This window comes from Leptosomus discolor, chromosome 6 (assembly GCF_034619465.1).
Source record: "Leptosomus discolor isolate bLepDis1 chromosome 6, bLepDis1.hap2, whole genome shotgun sequence".
NCBI classification, from domain to species: Eukaryota; Metazoa; Chordata; class Aves; order Leptosomiformes; family Leptosomidae; genus Leptosomus; species Leptosomus discolor.
In genome coordinates, this window is record NC_141396.1 from 25,946,016 (window position 1) to 25,967,389 (window position 21,374).

Here is a 21,374-nt window from a genome sequence, read left to right on the forward strand (position 1 = left end):
AGTGATTGCTTTACAAATTAATAATATATTGGTTAATTACATGATTTATATCCCTTGAATTCCTGTATTTGTATTGTATCGTGTTGTGTAAGTCGTAAGGCCTAAATACTCTTCCCATTAGAGCTGAGCTTTAAAATTAGCTGTGACATTGCCTTCTTTTGGCTATCCACTGTGTAGACACACACAGACACACTTTTAAAATCATCATCTTTCAAAATGTTTTACATATTGACAAGTGGTAACTGAAAAGCCAAAAGGAAGAGGTAAAGTGTGTCTGGGAAAGAAGTTGTCATAGAAGATGGAAATCTCACTTTACAAACATGTGAACAGTTCACCCTGCTAACTGTCAGGACATGACAGGGACTCCAGTTCTTCTAATTGGGATCCAGATGTGAAACTCTTCAGAAGTTTTTTTTCTGCCTTTTGCTCCCTCTCCACCCCCACATCCCCAAACCCTGCAAAGTTTATCTTCAGTCAGGTCATCAATTCTATAAAGGAAGACAGAGGTAGGAAGAGAGACAAAACCAGAAATCTATTCTGTATTTTTACTTTTCTTTTTTTCTTTTCTTTTTTTTCTTTTTTTCCCTCTCCTGACAGTGCTGTTGGTGAGTATTTCTAAGTGGAACAATACTAGCTTCATCTTTGCCTCCTCTGTGTTTCCTGTGAGCATGCTTAATTAAATATTATTTTTCATGTGTCTGGAAAAAGTCCCTTTAAAGGTTGCCATTGTAGACTAGTGCTCCTATTCCTATTTTATTGTCTGATGGTTCTAATGCATTGGACTCCATCTCGCATTATCATGCTGATACAAAACTATGACGCAGTAAGTCTTTTTTTTCACGGATCTGTTAGTGTTTTTTTTCAACTTGCTCATGACTAAAAATAATTTAAAAACCCTTTGGACATTTGACAAATACAGCAAGTTACACATACAAGCTAATTTTGTGTTTTGAGTTACTCATATGACATTTTCTAGCTGGAGTTTTGTTTTGATTTGATTTGTTGGTTGGTTTTTTGGGGTTTTTGTGGTGGTTTTTTTTTTGGGGGGGGGGGGGGGGGGCCTAGGAGGAGGGCCCAACTAACATAATTCTGTACCTTCTGGTATGTTCTGAAGGAAATGATGCTTCCATAGGATAGCTCCCACAACAAGCAGTATCCATGCTAGCTTTAAAATTCAAACCTTTCATTAGACTACCTTTTCCACTGGCAGCTTTCCTTACATTCAGAATTCCTTCAACAGACACTGTAGAACATGAGGCTATCACATAAAGATGATTTTATGTTTTTCTCTCAAGCTACTTAGAGCAAATCAAATTTTGTGCCAGTCAGCCCAAGATGTGTTACAGCACTGTTAAAGCCCAGCCTGTTAATTACAAATGTTTTGCACTGTTTGTGTGATGCACAGATTTCTTGGAAATAGGTTTCCTTCGGCAGTGTGTAGCTTTACAGTACAGTCAACAGAATAGCAATTACGGGAATAAGGAGAATGCACAAGCTATTGGAGTGAACGCTTTAATGCTGATACATTTTTTCTGATAAAAGCAACTCAGATAAGAGGATATTCAGGTTATTGTAGCAATTAGTTTTTCTAAGATGTCTATCTATATGAAATGTTTCATGGTAGGGAAAAAACCCCACAACTCTGTAGTAGAATACAAAGTTTATTACATTTGTAGACTACATTATCCTTGTCAGCTAGATTAAAGCATTCTCCTAGTTTCTGTCCTATATTACCATAACAAGTGAGGAAATAATGTAGTGTTGTTACTCACAGCAGCTTATAAATTTTGACATAAGTGTGAGAGAAATCACTTGAAATGTGAAGCAACCAAGAGGAATAATTAGGAGCAGCAGAATGATCTCAGTAATATGACAACAGTTTCTAAAGCACTCCACAGGACTGAAATCATCAGGTTTGCTTGACCTATATCTTTAATAATACAGCTCATTGCCCTTGTATTGAAGCTAGAGGGTAGGACAAAGTATAAGCTTTATCATGTTTTAGGAGAAATTGCAAAAAGTTTATTTATTAACACAGCACAAAATGGCCCATTTCTATGATTGCCAAACAGGAAAGCAAGTTGGGCCACAGTTCACCACACAGAACACTTTATAGTCAGGCTTGGCTGGCAAAAAATATTATGTAACACTCAAATAAGATAAATGGCTACATCGGCAGTGGAAATAACCTTCTGTTTAATTAGAAAATAAGAGCTATATAGGACAATAAAAATGGTTACTGCTGCCCTCAGTCACTGTTTAATAAATATGATAGTGCTGAAGATAATGCTAAGTGTTATTTATTTGTGTAATATCATGGGCTCAGTAATTGTTCATGTTCTTGATAGTTACCCTGCATGTAGAGTGAGTCCATTTCACATTTTCTTTGTTTAATTCTTAAAAATAAAGGAATATTTTTTTATTTACTTTTAAACTGTTTTTAAAAGCCAAAGATGTGTGATCAAAGTTCATTCACCTCTCAGTGATGCTGTAACCAAACTACTGGTTTTCCTAGCTTACCTTAAGGATAATTAAGGTTTGAAACAAATTGTTTCACACTTTTCAGGCTGGATTGTCTATCTACCTTGGATATGTCTCTACATCTGTGAGAGGAGAGCATAATTTGAATTTTTATCTGTCCATTTCATCATGGCTGTGTTTACAATTAGTATAGTTCTAAGGTCTGATTTTAGTGTGGCTTTACCTTTGTTTGGCTTCATTTTGAGTTTTAAACACTAAACACGTACGAATCAAGTCCTGCAGGGCACAGTGTGGAAGACTGATGATTTCAGTGAAGTCTTCTCTCTGAAGGGAATAGTTTTTACTAGTAAAGTGAGGACCAAATTGTTATGTGCCTATGTATCAAAAGTTCTCATGTTTATTAGATATGGACATTGTTCCTGGTTTCACATATTTAGGAACGTATGTGTATTTATCAAATGCTTGACTGAAAAGCGTGGCATGGGGTGCATTTATAAAATTTAACAGGCTTGGTATCCCAGCCATATTGCTTTTGGTCACAATCTTTCTATTTTGAATCTACAATAGAACAGGGATGTGAAAAAGAATATCAAAGACTGTGCTTGGTTTTATTGAATGGGAAAATTCAGGAGATGTCTCATCAAGTTTTAACTCCTTCTTCCTCCCCCACTCCCTCACCCCCACCCCCCCACTCCAAATGTAGACTGTATGTCAAGAGGCAAAACAAAACAACCCCCCTTTCCTTCACACAATTCACTTTAAGCTTCAAAATCCTCCAAAATCCCCAATCTCCCTTTGCAGTCTGGTTCCCACTCTCCAGCTTTCCTCATCTCCCTCTGAAAGAAAAAAGCTCTTCTTTAAGGGACTGATAGGTTGTAGAGCGATGCTTAGCAACAACATTCCTGTGCCTTAAGTAGCTCCAAGCCCCTGGCTGAACCCTTTGATGTGACTGTCAGGGCAGATTTATTTTGTTTTAGCACATTGTCTACTTGTCCAGATGTATCAGGAGATAAAAAGGAGTCATGTTTACACTCATTTTGGGAGGGGGTGAGGGGGAGGAGATGTAATTAAATTGCATTTTTGATGAATCTCAGAGATCGAGATGAAGAACAGAGGAATTGGTTTGAATATACAGGGGAAACCCACTTGCCTGCCCTAACACCTGACATTTTAGGAAAATGAAGTGTAAAGCCATAGCACAATGTGTTGTTTTGGTTCTGATGGAGCCTTTGACTTTGTGTTTTCTCATGTGCTGGTAGTTCATGAGAGTCCAGAAAGGGCTATTAGAAAGTGGTTGTGCACCATAGACTCTTTCCTGTGTATCTTCTTTAATAGATTATTTGTCTAGGTTGAAAATAACTGTGTTTTTCTCTAGAATGTTAATGTTGTAGATCACATATCCCAGAACTTCTGGCTGTAGTAAGTGGCTGTCAATCAATACCTTAAAAAAAATAAAAATAATTGAGCCTCAGTGATCTTGGATAAACAAACGTGCAGTGTAAGGCAGGCCTTGCTGAATTCTCTCAGAGAACAGATACCACAGATAAATGCATTTTTGTTTATTTGCTTTTAACTTACACATTTAGCAACACCATTCTGAGATCTATTAATAACCTGCGGTGTGCAGTGACAAATCTGATTCCAGCATTCAGTATGTTATGGGTATGCCAAGTGAATAAAATGCTAGTTTTAATCTGCTGTTACAAAAGTTACCAGATTTGCATTTTAAATAGGTTACACTATAGCACCCCCTTCTGCTGGCTAAGTAGCGTGACAAGAGGTTTTAACTGCAATTCAGTTTTATTCCCATACGACAGAACGAAGATACCGTGAAAGCATTTTTAACCTTTCCTTTTCTTACTCCTGTGCTTAAGTAACGAGATCAATGCAACTCAACAATAATCATTAAACTACAGTTATCTTATAATTTTTAGGATCTAGCTTTCATTTTTGCAGCATTGTCCATGCTTCTGAAAAAATGAAGCAAGCAGGGGACAGCAGAATGAATGGCAAAGCGAAGTAAACACTCTAACACTGCAAACAATTGTGCCTGGTCAGTGAAACATACACGCAGTTCTGCATTCCTCTGATTATCATTGAATGTGTTTGCAAGTGATGATATTATATTACTGATTTAATTTATGGAACAATCTCTTCCTATCCAAAAAAAGAAATTTAACTTGCTGATTTTGTCTTTACTTTTGAGGAATCTATGGACATCAGATTGGTAAAAATAAGTGTAGAAGCTCTGAATTGTCTGTATTTCAGAATACAGGTCTATGAAAAATAAGAAGTTACTGTGTTGTATGTAATGTGTATTTGAGTTCTGCATTTGTGTTTATATATAACTTGTATACTGTTGCTATGCCATAGCATAGCGTAAATCTCAGCAATTACTCCAATAGTGCTGCATTTTGTAACTGTGATATAATTGGTTGAAAAACATTGCAGGGAATGAGTGAAGAAAACTTGGAGTCTAATATGTTATCAGTGTACTTCCCTTCACGTAAGTGACTTACCTATGCTTTTCCACCTTCTGTTGAAGTTGTGATATCTAAAAACTCAGTATTGTTGTTTCACTCCTTCAGAGCTGTTGAGTGATGCGTGAAATGCAATAAATGGCATGTTTGGGCATTGGTGAGGTGGGGACCTAGAAAAAGGTTAGCATATGCTGTCATCTAGAAGTTCGTTTGTGGTTCACTTTACAAGACACTTCGAAGAATAGTTGTCAATGACAACTCTCTAGCAACAGCTGCAAAGTTTTCTGGTTTGAGGTGTGATAGGCTTGTTTATGTGTTTTTTTTTTTTTTTTCCTTGCACTTTTTTTTCATAGCATGGAAGAATGTAGCATGTCTGTCCCCAGAAGGTGAAGAAGGTAAAGATCCTGGTAAAGAAATGCAAGATGAATAATATACTTCTTGCTTGGATTTACTTTCCCAAACTCAGACCAGGAGTCAAGGCCAGCAGATCTTCCTTTATTGTTTTATACTTTTAGGAGTCTTTTGTCAATCTCCTGATTTTCATTAATACCAGTCTAAGAGAAGAAAAAGCATTCAAAAATCTGTTTTAGGGATGAGTATGATTTGGCAACTTTGAATTAATTTTGTAGCATGATTTTAAATTGTCTTATTCTTATTTTAAAATCTAGCATGAAGTTTTACAGTGAATAGATTTCTTGTTGGATTATACTAATGGGTATTTCATTCACTGTTGTGTTTGATAGAATGATTAAGTGCTCCTTTAGGGACGCATCCAGTTATCTATTGTAATGAAAGATACTAAGCCACTTGAGCATGAGGTTTAACTCATAACAAATGAAAATATTAGAATCTGGTATACGGTTAGGTAGTAATAGTGAAGTTACTTTCCTTCAACTCATTAAACTGAACTGAGTGAGCAGCAGAATCTCTTGCAGCCTTCTGCTTTTAAATGTAGGTAGCTAAGATATGATATGAGACAATTACCATGCAATAAAAGTCACTGTTTTTTTCTATTGAACTTGAAAAAACAATATAAAGAAGATGCTTGAGATTTTGAGTGGTGTAAGTTGAAAAAGAATGGTCTTGGAAGTCAAAAAACCTAACGGGTGTTTTTGTATGTTATATGTTACAGTAGAACAAATCAATTCCGGCTCCTTAGATGCAGTCATTGCCTTGTGATTATATTTGTGTAAAGTCTTGGAGCCTTTGATCAAAGAAAGGCATTTGTGTCTACGTCTAATCCAAGCTCTTTAAGGTATTTAACTTGTGCGGAGGGGAAGAGGTTGATAACAGCTGGGATTTAAATTTAGTTTTGCTGAACTTTTGTTTTGAAAGGGTTTCTATTATACACTGCTTCCTTTTCCATACAGAAGATGGATCATTGAGTAAACCTAAAAGGGAAAGAGGATATGGGAGGAAATGGGTGGGGACTTGGAATTAATCTTCTGAAGAAAAATGTTTGATCAGCGGGTAGGGGAGGATGGAAGTCTCTGATGTTGACAGCAGGCAACTTTCTAACTAGCGTGTGATTGACAACTTTGATGCTCCAGTGAGGAGCGAGTGTCCAGCCGTGCTCAGGCATCCTCTGTCTGTGGGTGGTAGTGTTAATAACGTGGCAACTGGAAAGATTAATTGTGGACAAGCAGCAGGATTACAACGAGGGCTTCACAGGTCTAAAAGGAACAGTAGTAGGAAGGCCTCTGATCTGTCAGCCCAAAAGGAAATTAGTTAGGGCAGGCTGGAGCAGGCTTAAAAAAAAAGAGGCAGGGAGGAGGGGGAAGATGGAGTAATGGGAGAAGGGAAGCATTTAGGATATTAAAGGAAAATGAAGAGGATATTGAAAAAGGCCGTAAGGGGATGGGGCTGATGTTCTTGAAAGACCTTAATACACTACATCCTCTTACAGTACATGCAGAGTTCAGCTTGTTTTGTAGGGAACTGTGACTTTTGTAGTGGAGAGAGTTGCTATATTAGGTAAAACCTGTTACTTGTTTTCAAAATGAACCTGAGAATAAACTCAAATTAAGAATTTTCAAAGATGTCTAAATGCAAAATACATAGGAGAGAGTTTACTTAAGCTGTTTCTGCAAGTTACTAGCTGCTGGGTGTTTTACTCCCCACCCTCTTGGTAGAAGTAGGGATTTTGCCAATAAATTCTGTGTTACCATTAAAGAGACCATTCATCATGCTTACTAATGTTATTAATCAAGATACACCACAGTACTCTTAAAATGAGATCATTTTGATAAATCATGTATGACATGAAAAGACTTTATTCCTTTTAAGTGCAATTTAGAGTGTAATTTTTTTCCTCATTCATGATTCATGGGAGAAACATGGATAAAATTCCCTTGCACATTTACACCTTATCTTCAGTAATAATTCAAAACTGCTCTTAGATGAAAATTCAAGGTCTGATTCACCAAAGCTGAATGCCAGCTCATTATTTTCTGGCATTCAGTAGTCAAAAAATAATATCCATACATTGGGTGCTTTTCACAATAGTTGAATTTGGCTGCACACCAGACATATCGATTACACTCAATTAAGCCTAAATGCATAAGAATTATCTGATGTTCATTTACATTTTTGATCCAGCTGCACCCTGCTTTCAACCTTGCAATTTAACATTAAGTGAAACCCAAAAGGTAAAATAAATTCAAATGAGAAGAGATAATCTCTCTTAATTGAGAATAAGGGAAATATATTCTGAAATGCTTTGAATCTTCTTAAGCTCCACTACTTCTGTTAAATAAGAAAAATTCTATTGCCTTTTCTTGTTAAAGGTTATTGGAATTGGAAGGCCAACGAAAATATAATATCACTGTTCTCCTTGTCATCCTAGTACTACAATAGTTTGGCCTACTCTATTAATAGCATCACATATGAAAATAGGCTTCTAAAATGTCTGGAATGAATATATACAAAGTTCAAAGTCACACTTTTGATTATAGCTGAAGCACTTGTGTTATTAAAAATGTCAAAAATGGGTTGAAGCATTTTTTGCTAACATAGGTATAAATATTAGATAATTTTTTGTTTATTTTTGTGTTTAGAAATATAAAAGTAGATGTCTAGTAGAGAGATTTAATTTGAAAAGCAGGGTCATTTAAATTTTACTGTGTCTCAAACCATGATTGAAAGAGGATTGGCTTATCTGAGTTACAGCCCCCCCTTCCTTCAGCAGCTGAAAGTATTCGAAGGAACGTGCGTGGTTGCCAAAAATAGCAGACCGTTTGTATTTTTGAACTATTGGTTTCTACAAATTTGTTTCAATGCACCGGATGTACAGTGTATCCTGATACTACATAGAATGTTCTCTTACTAGTACCATCCAAATACTTGGATTTTTATTACTTGAAAAATGGAATTTGGGGATTAAAAAAATGAAACTTTTCTTTAATCTAATTAGATTCACAGACTCTTGAGAGCCAGTTGCCAGTGTGACTGACTTAATATCCTTCTAAATGTTACGAAGTGTTACTCTGGGTTTCTTTTTCCCTTTGCGGTTTACTTTGTGTTTGCATAGTGGAAAAGCATTTTTCATTTCCACATCATAGTAGAAGTTATGCATCACAGACTGAGAAGGTCAGACTCCTGATGATTTTTTGAAAAATTATGAGTATTAGATCAGTAGGCAAAAGAAGCATAAAGCCAAAACAATCCCTTATCCTAGCAATATCTGCCTTTAAGTTCCTTTCTTGTCTCATGAATTCTCTTTATTATTAAGAAGAAAAAAAAAAACTTGGGAAAAAAAACCCCTATATTTCCTTAGGAAATTCTTTCTAATGAGATACTTTTATAAAAATAAATTAAAATGGCATATTAATTCAGAGTAATCAGATTGTGTTTGTCATCTTTATTAAGACTGGTTAAATTACTACTTTTAATTTTCTTAAAAATGACTGCTGGTGAAAGAAAGTAATTCAGATATTTGTGACATTCAGCAAAATATGAGAAGCACAGTTTAAGGCATGAGATTGAGACAAAAGTGGGTGATAACCTGTTCCTTCCTTCCCACCTTCAATGCAATACTCATCTGCTGTATTCTTCTGTTTCTCAGTACTGTGGTTGAATATCTAAAACCAGATTTTAAAATAATTCACCGTTTCTATGCCAGGTCAGGAGGTCATCTCAGTAATCCTCTAGAGATCAGGCCAGTTGTTGATAACACAACACATTTCTTTCTCCCTTTCCCCCGTAATTAAAGTGACTCTAATTTATGCTGGAGGTTTAGTAATGGCAACCACTAACTCGCAGTTGACTATGCTTAGCTGTGAGGCAGGGGAATTGGGAAATCCATTTCATAGAGGAAAGCCGTCTCTCCATGTAAGCATGCTGTGACACCTGTTGGTTTTCTGGAACATTACAGTGTATTGGGATCAGTGGCGAACTCAGGCTGGCCTATTTGAGACCTTTTGTAGCCTGATATGTACAGTGGTCCTGTCAGGTCCTGCTTTTGAGTATTTTCTAGTCCTGAGTTCATAGAAAAGCAAATACATTGTAAATAAGGTTGTTCTTCCCTAACCATTCCCTAGGATGGAATGGTTAAAGACATGGTGTGTAGTTGCTTCCTGTAGTATTTTCTGCTATCACTGCTCTCAAAGACCTTGCAGTGAAATCAAAGCCCCGTTGTGCTTGGTGCTCTGCAAACTCATGGGAAGAAACAGTCCCTCTAGTGTTTTGATACTCTCTGCCAGCATGTCATAAATTCAACAAAAAAATGAATACATATAAATATTTTTCTGTTATTAGGCAGACTATGTTCCTCATTGCACATTATACATGATATATATCTTGAAAAAAATCTTGAGGAGGAGTTTCATGGAAAGTTTCTGTCTTTATCACAAATGTGGACAAATCACGATAGTCCAACATACTCATGAGTTAAGATACGTGAGTTAGTGCTGTTAGTGTTACAACGGCGTTGAATCAACACATTGCTGATGTATTCGTAAACAGATATTTAGGCAAGTTTTCAAAATATATATGAATTATTGAAGACTGTCTCTTGGGGAAGGTGTGTGTGCCCAAGAGATCCAAAAATGAGTCTTTAGCCTAAGCAGATGTTTGTGCAGACATTTCTTAAGATTATAAGCCTTGTATCTGTTAAAGTATGATTAATTGTAAGCATTGACTGCATTTGAGTCAGAGTAAGCTTATCAGTAAATTATTACTGTTTGTTTACATAAAAGGAAAAGTTTTTCAAAAGCAAGTATTAGTTGGTCCTTTCAAGTTGGAACTATACCACAGATTGTCCCATTAATCATACACTTTTCTGTAGAAATGTTCTTGTCAGTTTAAAAAATGGATAACCCAATGATTTCCTTCATTCTTAATTGTAGTTTCCATCTGGGTATACTAAAAATCTTTTGAAATAAATCATCCTTTCTTACTAAATCCAAGTTTTGCATCATATAATGTGATATGTACCAGTGGGCTAATCACTGCAATGTCACAATATTGTTTTCCATTTTTATTTGAATGTAAGTCACCAAATGAGAAACAACAAGCTTTCAAATTGCTAAGGTCATTTCTCTGTGACCTTACTGGATGACTTTGACAAGTGTTAAAACTGTGATGAATGAAAATAAATGACAATATCACAGAACACAAGAATTCTTGATAATTGTGAGTCAGACTTAGAGAACAAGTATCATGCTGTCCCCAACAAATGTGCATCTTCATCAGTTCCCTGGAAAAAATTGAGTCACACTCTGAAATGCTGCAGATTTGAGATATTCACATACTAGATGAAAAACATGTTGCAAAGGAGAAGTCCCAAACACTTAAAATCTTTCTAAGGTAACAGAAACAAGAGAATCCTTAATCTGTGTCTTGAACTCCATGTTTCCTTAATTATGTTGGGTTTTGCTACCACATCTCACTCTGCACTCTACCATTTCTCTTTTGGATGATCAAACTGACATATCTCTCTGTGATGTCCTCTGAAAATATTTTGGAATTAAAGGTATTTAGCTAAGGAAATCTTCCTTTGTATGTATGTATGTGTATATTGAAACAATTTTGCTTACCATATCATTCCATAAGTGCATTGTATATCTATTGAACCCTTGTCAGAAACATGCCTACATGCTGCTGTTCTTTCTGTATTGTAAAATTCATAAGGTGTAATACATTAATGGCTACTACAGTTGCAGATGTGTATAGGTGTGTAAATAATATGTGACATGCCTTAGAAATAAGGGTAAATATTAGTAGAGAAATACTAGGATGCAAGTACAAGCTGTGTGACACAAACAGAAGAATATCAATGGGTGTTAATGATATTCCATTATAGCAAATATAGCCTAATATCAAACCACATCTTACTCATCAATGGAAAGTAAAATTTCTTAAACAATAACCATTGCTGTAATTAAAATTACTTGAAGTTTAGGGTTTGGGTTTGGGGTTTTTTTTGCTTGGATTTGCCTTGTTTGTTTGTTTGTTTGTTTGTTTTCCTACTGCAGCATCTACAGCATCTGTAATTTTGATGAACATGATTTGAAAATCTATTATTTTTTTACAATACGTCTATTTAGTATCAAGTACAACAATTCTTAGCTTGGACAAAACTTACAGGTTAATAAAAAGACAGAGATACCTCAATTTACTAAATGTTTGCTTATGTGCATATCTTACACTGTGAGTAGTCTAACTTTATTGGCCTTGTAACTTTTATACTTTGTACTATGATATACTACAAAACTTGGATGACTTTAACGCTTGCAAGAATGCAAGCTTCTCCTGTAATAATGCTGTTAGAATTTCTTTACTGAGCTATTTAGTGACCTGTTTGGTAAACTAAAGTTGCTGGGGAAGGGGAACCTAAATCCATCCCACACCTACCAGTTTGATGCCAGTGCAAGCAATAGATGGCCAGGGCTTTGAGAGGGATCACAGATTAGCAGAAGAGCACCTGAAGGGCAGCACAATGGAATTCCAGCCAGTAAGTCCGCTTCATCAAGGGCCCAACTTAAATGCCACTATGAAAACGGACATAGCATGGGGAATAAACAAGAAGAGTTAGACACATGTGCATGCCTGCAGGGCTATGATCTTATTGGCATCATGGAGACGTGATGAGGTGACTCCTGTGACTGGAGTGTTGAAATGGAAAGATACAGGCTTTTTAGGAAGGACAGGCAGAGGAGATGAGGAGGGGGTGTTGCTCTCTATGTCAGTGACCAGCTAAGCATGTGGAGCTCTGCCTGGGGATGGATGAGGAGCTGACTGAGAGCTTATGGGTCAGGATTAAAGGGAGGGCAGGAACAGGTGACATTATAGTGGCTACAGGCCACCCAACCAGGAAGACCAGGAAGATCGAGCAGATGAGGTCCTCTATAGACAGGTGGGAGCAGCCTCCTGTTCACAAGCCCTGGTCCACATGGGGGACTGTTGGAGGGACAATAAGCAGGGCATAAGCAATCCAGGAGGTTCCTGGAATGTGTTGATGATAACTTCCTTCTCCAAGTCATAGAGGAGCCAATGAGGAGAGCTGCTATGCTGGACCTTGGTCTCACCAACAAGGAGGGGCTGGTGGGAAATGTGAAGCTTAAGGGCAGCCTTGGCTGCGGTGACCACAAAATGGCGGAGTTCAAGATCCTTAGGGCAGAGAGGAGGGTGCACAGCAAGCTTGCTACCCTGGGCTTCAGAGAGCAGATTTTGCCCTATTCAGGGGTCTGCTTGGTAGAGTACCATGGGATACAGCCCTGGAGGGAAGAGGGGCCCAAGATAGCTGGTCAATATTCAAGGATCACCTCCTCCAAACTCAGGAGCAATGGATCCTGATAAAAACAAAGTCAGTCAAAAATGCCAGGAGGCCTGCCTGGATGAACAAGGAGCTCCTGAACAAACAAACAAAGGAAGGAAGCCTACAGAGGGTGGAAACAAGGACAGGAAGCCTGGGAGGAATACAGAGAAATTGTCTGAGCAGCTAGAGATTAGGTTAGGAAAGCCAAAGCCCTGATAAAATTAAATATGGCCAGGGACATTGAGGGCAACAAGAAAGGCTTATATAGGTACATCAATAATAAAAGGAAGACTAGGGAAAATGTGGGCCCTCTCCAGAAGGAAATGGGAGATCTGGTTACTGAGAATATGGAGAAGGCTGAGGTACTCTTTTTGCGTCGGTCTTCACTGGCAAGTGCTCCAGCTACACCGCCCAAGTCACAGAAGGCAAAGGCTGGGACTGGGAGAATGAAGAATCAACCCCAGGAGGAGAAGATCAAGTTTGAAACCATCTAAGGAACCTGAAGGTGCACAAGTCCATGGGACATGATGAGATGCATCAGTGGGTCCTGAGAGAACTGGCAGATGAAGTTGCTAAGCCGCTATCATATTTGAGAAGTTGTGGCAGTCAGATGAAGTTCCCACTGACTGGAAAAGGGGAAACATAACCCCCATATTTAAAAAGGGAAAAAAGGAAGACTTGGGGAACAATGGGCCAATCAGTCTTACCTCTGTGCCTGGTGAGATCATGGAGCAGATGCTCCTGGAAGATATGCTAGGGCATATAGAAAATAAGGAGGTGATTGGTGACAGCCAACATGGCTTCACTAAGGGAAAATCATGCCTGACGAATTTGGTGGCCTTCTGTGATGGGCTTACAGTGTTGGTGGATAAGGGAAGAGAAACTGACATCATCTACCTGGACTTGCGCAAAGCATTCAACACTGTCCCTCACGGCATCTTTGTTTCTAAATTGGAGAGACATAGATTTAATAGATGGACCACTCAGTGGATAAGGAGTCAGCTGGATGGTTGTGCTAAAAGAGTTGTGGTCAACGGCTCAATGTCTGAGTGGAGACCAGTGACAAGTGGCATTCCTCAAGCGCTGTTTAACATCTTTGTCAGTGATATGGACAGTGGGATTGAGTGCACCCTCAGCAAGTTTGCCAACAACACCAAGCTGTGTGGTGGTGTTGATGGGCTGGAGGGAAGGGAAGCCGTCCAGAGGGACCTTAACAGGCTTGAGACATGGGCCTCTGCAAACCTTCTGAAGTTCAACAAGGCCAAGTGCAAGGTCCTGCACCTGAGCTGGGGCAATCCCAAGCACAAATACAGGCTGGGCAATGAGTGGATCGAGAGCAGCCCTGTGGAGAAGGACTTGGGAGTGCTGGTAGATGAAAAACTGAATGTGATCCAGCAACGTGCACTCGCAGCCTAGAAAGGCAACTGTGTCCTGGGCTGCACCTAAAGATGTGTGGCCAGGTGATTCCTCCCCTCTGGCCAGGTGATTCCTCCCCTCTGCTCCACTCTCATGAGAACCCACCTGGAGTACTGTGTTCAGCTCTGGGGCCCCAGTGTAAGAAAGACATGAACCTGCTTGAGCTGGTCCAGAGGAGGGCCACAAAGATGATCAGGGGGCTGGAGCACCTCCCCTGTGAGGACAGGCTGAGAGAGTTGGGGTTGTTCAGCCTGGAGAAGAGAAGGCTCTGGGGACACCTTATAGTGACCTTCCAGTACTTAAAGAGGGCCTACAGAAAGAAGGGGAGAGACTATTTATCAGGGAGTGTAGTGGTTGGACGTGGAATAACGGTTTTAAACTGAAAGAGGGGAGATTTGATTAGATATAAGGAAGAAGTTCTTTACTGTGAGGGTGGTGAGGCACTGGAACAGCTTGCCCAGAGAAATTGTTGATGCCCTCTCCTTGGGAGTGTTCAAGGCCAAGTTGGAAGGGGCTTTGAGAAACCTGGTTTACTGGAGGGTGTTGCTGCCCATGGCAGGGGGGGTTGGAACTAGGTGATCTTGTAAGGTCCCTTCCAACCCAAATCATTCTGTGGTTCTGTTCCTATAAAACAAGCTACCACCCATTTTAAACAGCTTTCCTCAAAACTATTTGCATTTGTAGTTACATTCTGCTTCAAGAAGAACTTCTGATATTTATGTCACCAATATTTGAAGACATAACTGTCACGTGTCAGTGCTGTCATTGTGAAAATATTCCTGTGAATATTAAAAGTAATACAATCCATACAAATCTCTGGCAAATAGCTTAGGGCCAAATGTCAGTATGTGGTAGGGAAAACAAATAGTTGTCTTTTTGCTAGTGCATAAGCTTCCCCAGAAATGTGATTCAGAACTCTAGCCAGTGTTTGTGCAAAACAATCCTAACCCTGGATGATATTCCATAGAATTAAAGGTGCTCTAACTGAATGCTTAGCTCAAAGGTAATGAAAACTGTTCTATATTTGATGGGAAATTATATACTGTACATAAAATAACAGCAAAACACCAATAAACAAACTCACCTGTTCTTGCTTTTCCTAAAATTGGAAATAAAGCTAAATTGCCCCTTCACTCCAATATCCTTTTTAGAAGCTCTTGAATTTTGCTTACTCAGTGGTATATTGCTGAAAAGGCAAAGTCTCATACAGTAATTTTAGGAAAAGCTATCATCAAGCTGTCAACAGTCTAAACTGATACTAAAAGTACCAAAGAGAAAGCTTCATTATTATCAGAGTCCCTAATAAGTACACTTGAATAGGCAGATAACATCTAGAGTGTACAGTATGAGACCACTTATTTCTCCAGCTTTTGAAGTGATTTACAGGATGAAGTCTTATGTTAAAAGATTAGTGACATTTTTCTCCTTGTCTTACCCAGAACAACTGGGCCCAAAGAAAACAGATAGTTGTGAACAAATGTCTGTTCTGGAATTCATTTCTGATATCACATTGCTGGGTGTTAGGGGCTTCTGTCTCATCCTCTGAGATGTTATGTGCCCTCAGCTCATTGGTCATCAGGGGGAAGATTTCCGGCACTTCATAGTCCAGGGTAGATTGAGCTACATGTCTACAGTTCACTAAAATCAAGGTATTATTCACTCTAGCTGAAGGTGAGAGTTGTGTCTATAGCGTTATCTCTCTGAAAAGGAGGTACACTGAAAAAGGTATATGATTACTGGTGAGCCAGTGGAGGCAGGATTTTCTAGATTTTGGTTATTATCCAATAAGTATCATCGTTGCTGTTTAGGCAAACCTGTCTCTATTAAGATGTTTGTTTTGATGCATCATGTGTCTTCATGTTATGACCTGATTTTTGGTAGTGACAAAAATGAGACTATAACTATGGTCTGATATAGAAACTGACAGCTGATATCTGAAAGCAAAAGCTTAGTATACTAATCTACTCAGTCACTTACCTCTTAATATTTTAATATACTATTATCTAGGAGTCCAACGGCAATGCCAAAGAAGATTTCTAAGTTACAGCCTTTAACAAGCTATTACTATGATTAATTTTCATTATTGTGGATTTCTGATTGTTGTTCTCAAGTTTAGTCTGGCAATTATAATTTGAATTAGTGGTTTTTTCTTCTCCAAAACATTATAGCCCATTTTACACTTTTATCTTAAGACATTGTAAATCTGGTTTTGAATTAATTTCAGTTACAAAAATAAGTTTTGAGGATATGATTAATTACAAAATTAGAAGTAAGATTGAAGTGGATTTCTTTGATTGACTTTTGAAGCTTGTAAGCTGATATATCATTAGGGAACAACCTGCATAGAAGATGGCAATTATTTTCTCAAGAATCCCATTAGTAAATTGTTATGAGATTCAAGAAATAATTTAGCTTCTTCTCTTTATTTGCCTTGTCTTTTCTATCAGAAATTGTCATGTAACTTTTAGTGAACGTTGTCCTTTGTGTCTTCTATTAAAACCCATCGTCTTTTTATGTATGTTGCAATGCGTAGATTGCAAACACTCCAGAGCAATCTCTGTACCTGAAGCTAGTGGATTGATGAAGCCTCATGGATTGATATCACTACCATGTTATCAATCCACCTAACTTAACCTGAATTTTAAAAACTGTGATGAAGATTTGTATTCACCAACACAATCCTTTCTTTTTGTATCTCCTCTTAACAATGCAGCACTGCTGTGCTATAACTAAAAATGTAACTTTCCTTGGCTTTATGCTGCTCTTTCCTTCAGATGAAACTGAAGGATCAAACTGGATGAAGATTAGTTTATTGCAAACTCTAGATCCACAGTCTAATCTTTTTAAATTGGAATCATAAGAACTTTAAATTTTTATTATGGGGAAAGATTTGGGTTTCCTCTCCTTTCTCTTAACATTTTGCTTTTAAGGATTCTGACCAAGTCTTCTTGGTACTTACTTCTTTAATGTATTAGACTTCTGGCGTGGGTTTTAAGTGTTTATTATTAACATTTCTATGTACTTTTCCACTTTTTCGTATTATAGGTATTATAATTTTTAAGAGATTACTTAATTTAGCTCACAGGACAGTGGGATGGCAGATCAGGTTTTTGCTTTGGTTTTGAAAAATATGGTGTCTTACACCAGCCTTTTATTTTCTGTCTCCTTTCTTATATGTGGGCTCACTCATAACTTCCTTCAGGTAAATATTAATCTTTTTCACCAAGAGGAACACTTTTAACATTGCCCAAAGATTTCCTGATAAAGATGGTAATTTTTGAAGCTGTGAGCTGTATGAAAATATTCTTTCAGTAATGATATCTTTGTGTAAACTCTTGTGAGTACAGCTACCTTGAAAGATTGCAGACAGCCTTAACAAAAAAAAATTAATCCTCCATGGCTGGTGACTCTGTGCGCCTGTAACCACATCATAGCACTCATTGTACAGGTGCATCCTTTCTATGTAATCGTTGACTCTCACTCAGAGTACTGATAATACTTGTTTTATCATACAGGCTTCCAGTGATGCTGCCTCCACCTCTCCAGAGATGCACTATACACCTCTGCCTTCAGGATCCAGAGACCTCACCAATCACAGAGGTATGAACTAAACTTTTGTTGGTATGAACTGCTGTGAGGTGGTAAGCTTTGCTGTAAGGCCTTCTCTGTATTAGTTACTGCTACATTGGCACTTTACAGAGAACCTTGTGCCTTTCAAGCACTAGATGAGAAAACCATACTGTTCAAGACTACAGATTTTAACTCCTATTAAATAGGACTTAAAGGTAGTCTACTGGGAAAGCAAATAAATCTATGGATAGAAACATTCAATGATATTTTGTGTGTGTGTGAGAAATAAAAATGTAAAGAAGTTGGAGTATTTAAATATTGCTAAGTAGATGATTACATGCAGCATTGGTCATTTTGAGAAAATTTGTAAACTTTCTAATATTTGCAAAGAGAGAGCTTTTTGTCAGTTTAACAATTTGGGGCTATAATTTTGGAATGTTAACACGTTTTCATTGCAATAAAAAGGGATTCTTCTCTGTTTTCCAACATTAAGGGCGGATCAGTGTTCAATTTCCTTTTTCACTAGTCTTTACAGCTTAAAGCACCTTGGGCAAATTCTAAAATTCCTTCTGCATACCTATGGAGCAAAAAGTTCAGGGAACAGGTGAAAAACTGAAGCAGTCAGGAAGGTTGCATTCTAAGCTTTTTCACCTTTGTTCTAAAAAGGAGAAATTAATAAAGCTTGGAGCATTTTTCAGCTTAAAACCAGAGCAGTCTTGTTTATTTCCCACATTACACAGTGATTCCATGTTGATCATGTAAATCATTTGAGTAGAGGCACGTTTTGTATAGGATACCAGAATCAGTCTTACATTTATGAATTGATGGTAGCTTAGTTTTAGTATGTGTTCAAATTCTGCAATGCTGCAGAAGACTGAGGTGGTGTTAGTAGAATGCCTTACTTGAAACCTTCTGAAAGAATCAGGCAGGCAACGCAACTGAACAAGGATTTGTGATTCAGGTGGGAAGGATGAGGAAAACCACTGGTTAGACTTGTTGCAGCCTGTATGACTGTTGTTGTATCAGGGCTAACGATGGGTGTGAAGCAATCATCATATTGGTGTAAACTGATATGATGTACTGGAAATCAGATGTCCTGAAAGTGCTGTAGCATGTTGTGTTATGATACTGAGCTCATGTAGTAACTGGTACTTTTTTAAAGAGAAAGGACCAGACCAAACCCTGGATTTGAGCACACACCTGGTCTTCAGAGATAAAAAAAAAAAAAAAAAGAAACAGAACACAAAACAAAATAACAAAATAACTGCAACCCACTGCCTGCCCAGTTCCTAAGATATGTGTTGTGGTTTTGATTTTCAGGTAAGCATATTTGCTTTGCGGTTGGATTTCTGGTGTTGGATTAAATGGCGAAGGTCTAGTAAGACAATAAGTAGAATGACAGAATGTTGTAAATGTCTAAGTTCTGTAAAAATACATAAAAAGTACCATTGAAAGCCAGATATCCTCAGATCTGTTTATTTAGATGATAATGAATTGGAAGTGTTGCTTCATGGCTGATTTTGAAATCTGACTTGACAAAAGAAATGCCAGTAGCATTAAGTATCAGGAGTTGTGTGCTTGCATTATTGATTGACTTCTCTTGCAATAAATCAATTTTGTGGTTCTAGTAGGTGTTGCAGACCTGTCCATACAGGTGTCCGTTCAGAGCTGGAGCTTACCAGGTTCTAAGTCTTCCTTAAGGTTTGAGAATGCCTGCTTTCTTATTATGAAAGGGGAAAAACATATTCCCCAAACTATCAACTTTTTACCCTTGTGTGTTCACATAATTCTTTATTACTTCTGTCTTTACTCTTCCCAGAAATACTTTGCTTGCTAAACATGTGCTGAAAATTTGCTTGATGATTAGGCACAGTTGTAAATAAAGTGGATGGAGAAGTGTCATCTAAAAAAAAAGGGTAAAATTTGCCCTAAAAGAGACATTACTAGCATGATCCGATAAGTTTATATATATATAAAATATATTCACAAGGAAATAATTAAGAAAACTTTCCAAAATTCCAGGTGTTGTAAATAAAGCTTGGAACAACCTGCTGGCAGGGCCCGTTAGCTCACTCAACTTCTATACAAAGAAAAATCTCTAAGATCACAAGCCCGTAGAAGATTAATTGGAGTCAACAGAAGAATCTCTAAGATAAGAACGAAATACTGAAACATGTTATTTTAAGTTCAGAATATCTTCAACTTTTTTCTTCACTGAATGCTTTCAGTGTTGTAAAAAGCAATTGAATCAGCTGTTGTGTATGTAAATATTGGCAGTTTTCAATGCAAACTGGAAAGAGGAATGCTTGAAGTTTGTGAGTGCTCTTATTTATCCCTGGAGAAACTTATTTACCAGAATCTGAAAGTCTGGCAAATGGTTTGGTGCAGCTGTAAATTGATTTTGGGGGGATTGGGAGGGGGAGCAGGAGCAAACTGAATGTATTTGAATGGTACAGTTTTACTTGGACATTTCTCACTCTATTTAGTTATGAGTTTTGCAGGGAGAGCAAAAGCATATAATTCTGCATGCGTTGCACCATGCATCTTACAGCTTTCACTTTGATGCATACAGTATAGTATTTCCAGACAGGATCTTGTCTTTTTAGGTTGACTCCATATTTTACACAGACTATCACTTTCGAGGCCCACAAAAAGAGCATATGACACTGTGGCATCAGCATGGAATGATATGGAATAATCACTGTAAATATTAAGTGTTATGATGCTTAAGTATATAAGTACAGGAAGAAAGCAATAAATATTGAATACACATGCACATTTTTAAGCTTTAGAAAATTTCCCCTCATCTTGGGAAAGTTGTTTTCACTTAAATTACTTTGTTGCTTAGACCCACTTTGCTAAGTTGAACCTTTACTCGGTCCCACAGTTCATGTTTTTTAGCAGAAAATGTATCGGCCTTCTATGCAGGTTTTGGGCATCTGACAGCAATACGACTTGATTCTTTATGAGATCCAATTGCTGTCCCATTAGGCAAGCCTTCCAAAGTGGTAATTTTATAGCTAGCTTTACTTCTGATTTGATTCCAAACAATGATCTCAAACTCCTAAGGGTCTTTCCTTGGTCTTTGTTAAACTAGCATTTTGTATTTCATTTAATATCATTTTAGACACCAGTGTTTTACTTCTGTGAAATTTGTACCACTCTCTTACTCAGATAAAATAAGGCAGTTTAAAGATGCATGCTCTTGTCATACAAAGTGCTTTATTTATTTTTAAATTCCATTGCTTCTATTGTTCAAATTTTCTGGTGAAGCAAAATAAAATGGGCCCCACCTTTCTTTCTGCTTGTCCAGACCTACCTTTAAGAATAAAATCAGTTACTTATTGTGGTTTTTAAATACAACTGGTCATTCTCTCAATACACAAATGTAATGCAATGTAGTGCATTTTAGTAGAAACTTGCTCCAAAAATTTTGGTTTTGTCACTTGTATTTTTTCTTTTGATGGTTTGTATGTGTGGCCCACGTACCCTTCTGTTCCTTATTGACAATTTATTAACTGGACACATACAAAATCTTAAAATAGAGCTTTCAATTCTTAACATGGTTGAAATTGGTGGAAAAAAGAAATTTTAAAATTGTAATAATGTAATTTTAAGGATAATTTGCTTGATGTGTGGAAAAAGACTCCCCATCTTCCCCCCCACCCCCT

At 37.6% G+C, this 21,374-nt stretch overlaps 1 protein-coding gene across 1 annotated transcript in view; it reads left to right on the plus strand.

Moving 5' to 3' along the window:
• LRMDA (leucine rich melanocyte differentiation associated) overlaps positions 1–21,374 on the plus strand; it is a 691,665-nt gene that overhangs the window by 567,626 nt on the left and 102,665 nt on the right. Inside the window, exon 6 of the mRNA XM_086467215.1 lies at positions 17,649–17,733. Within this exon, the coding sequence (XP_086323341.1) occupies positions 17,649–17,733 (85 nt within the window). The remainder of the gene's footprint in view (positions 1–17,648; positions 17,734–21,374) is intronic.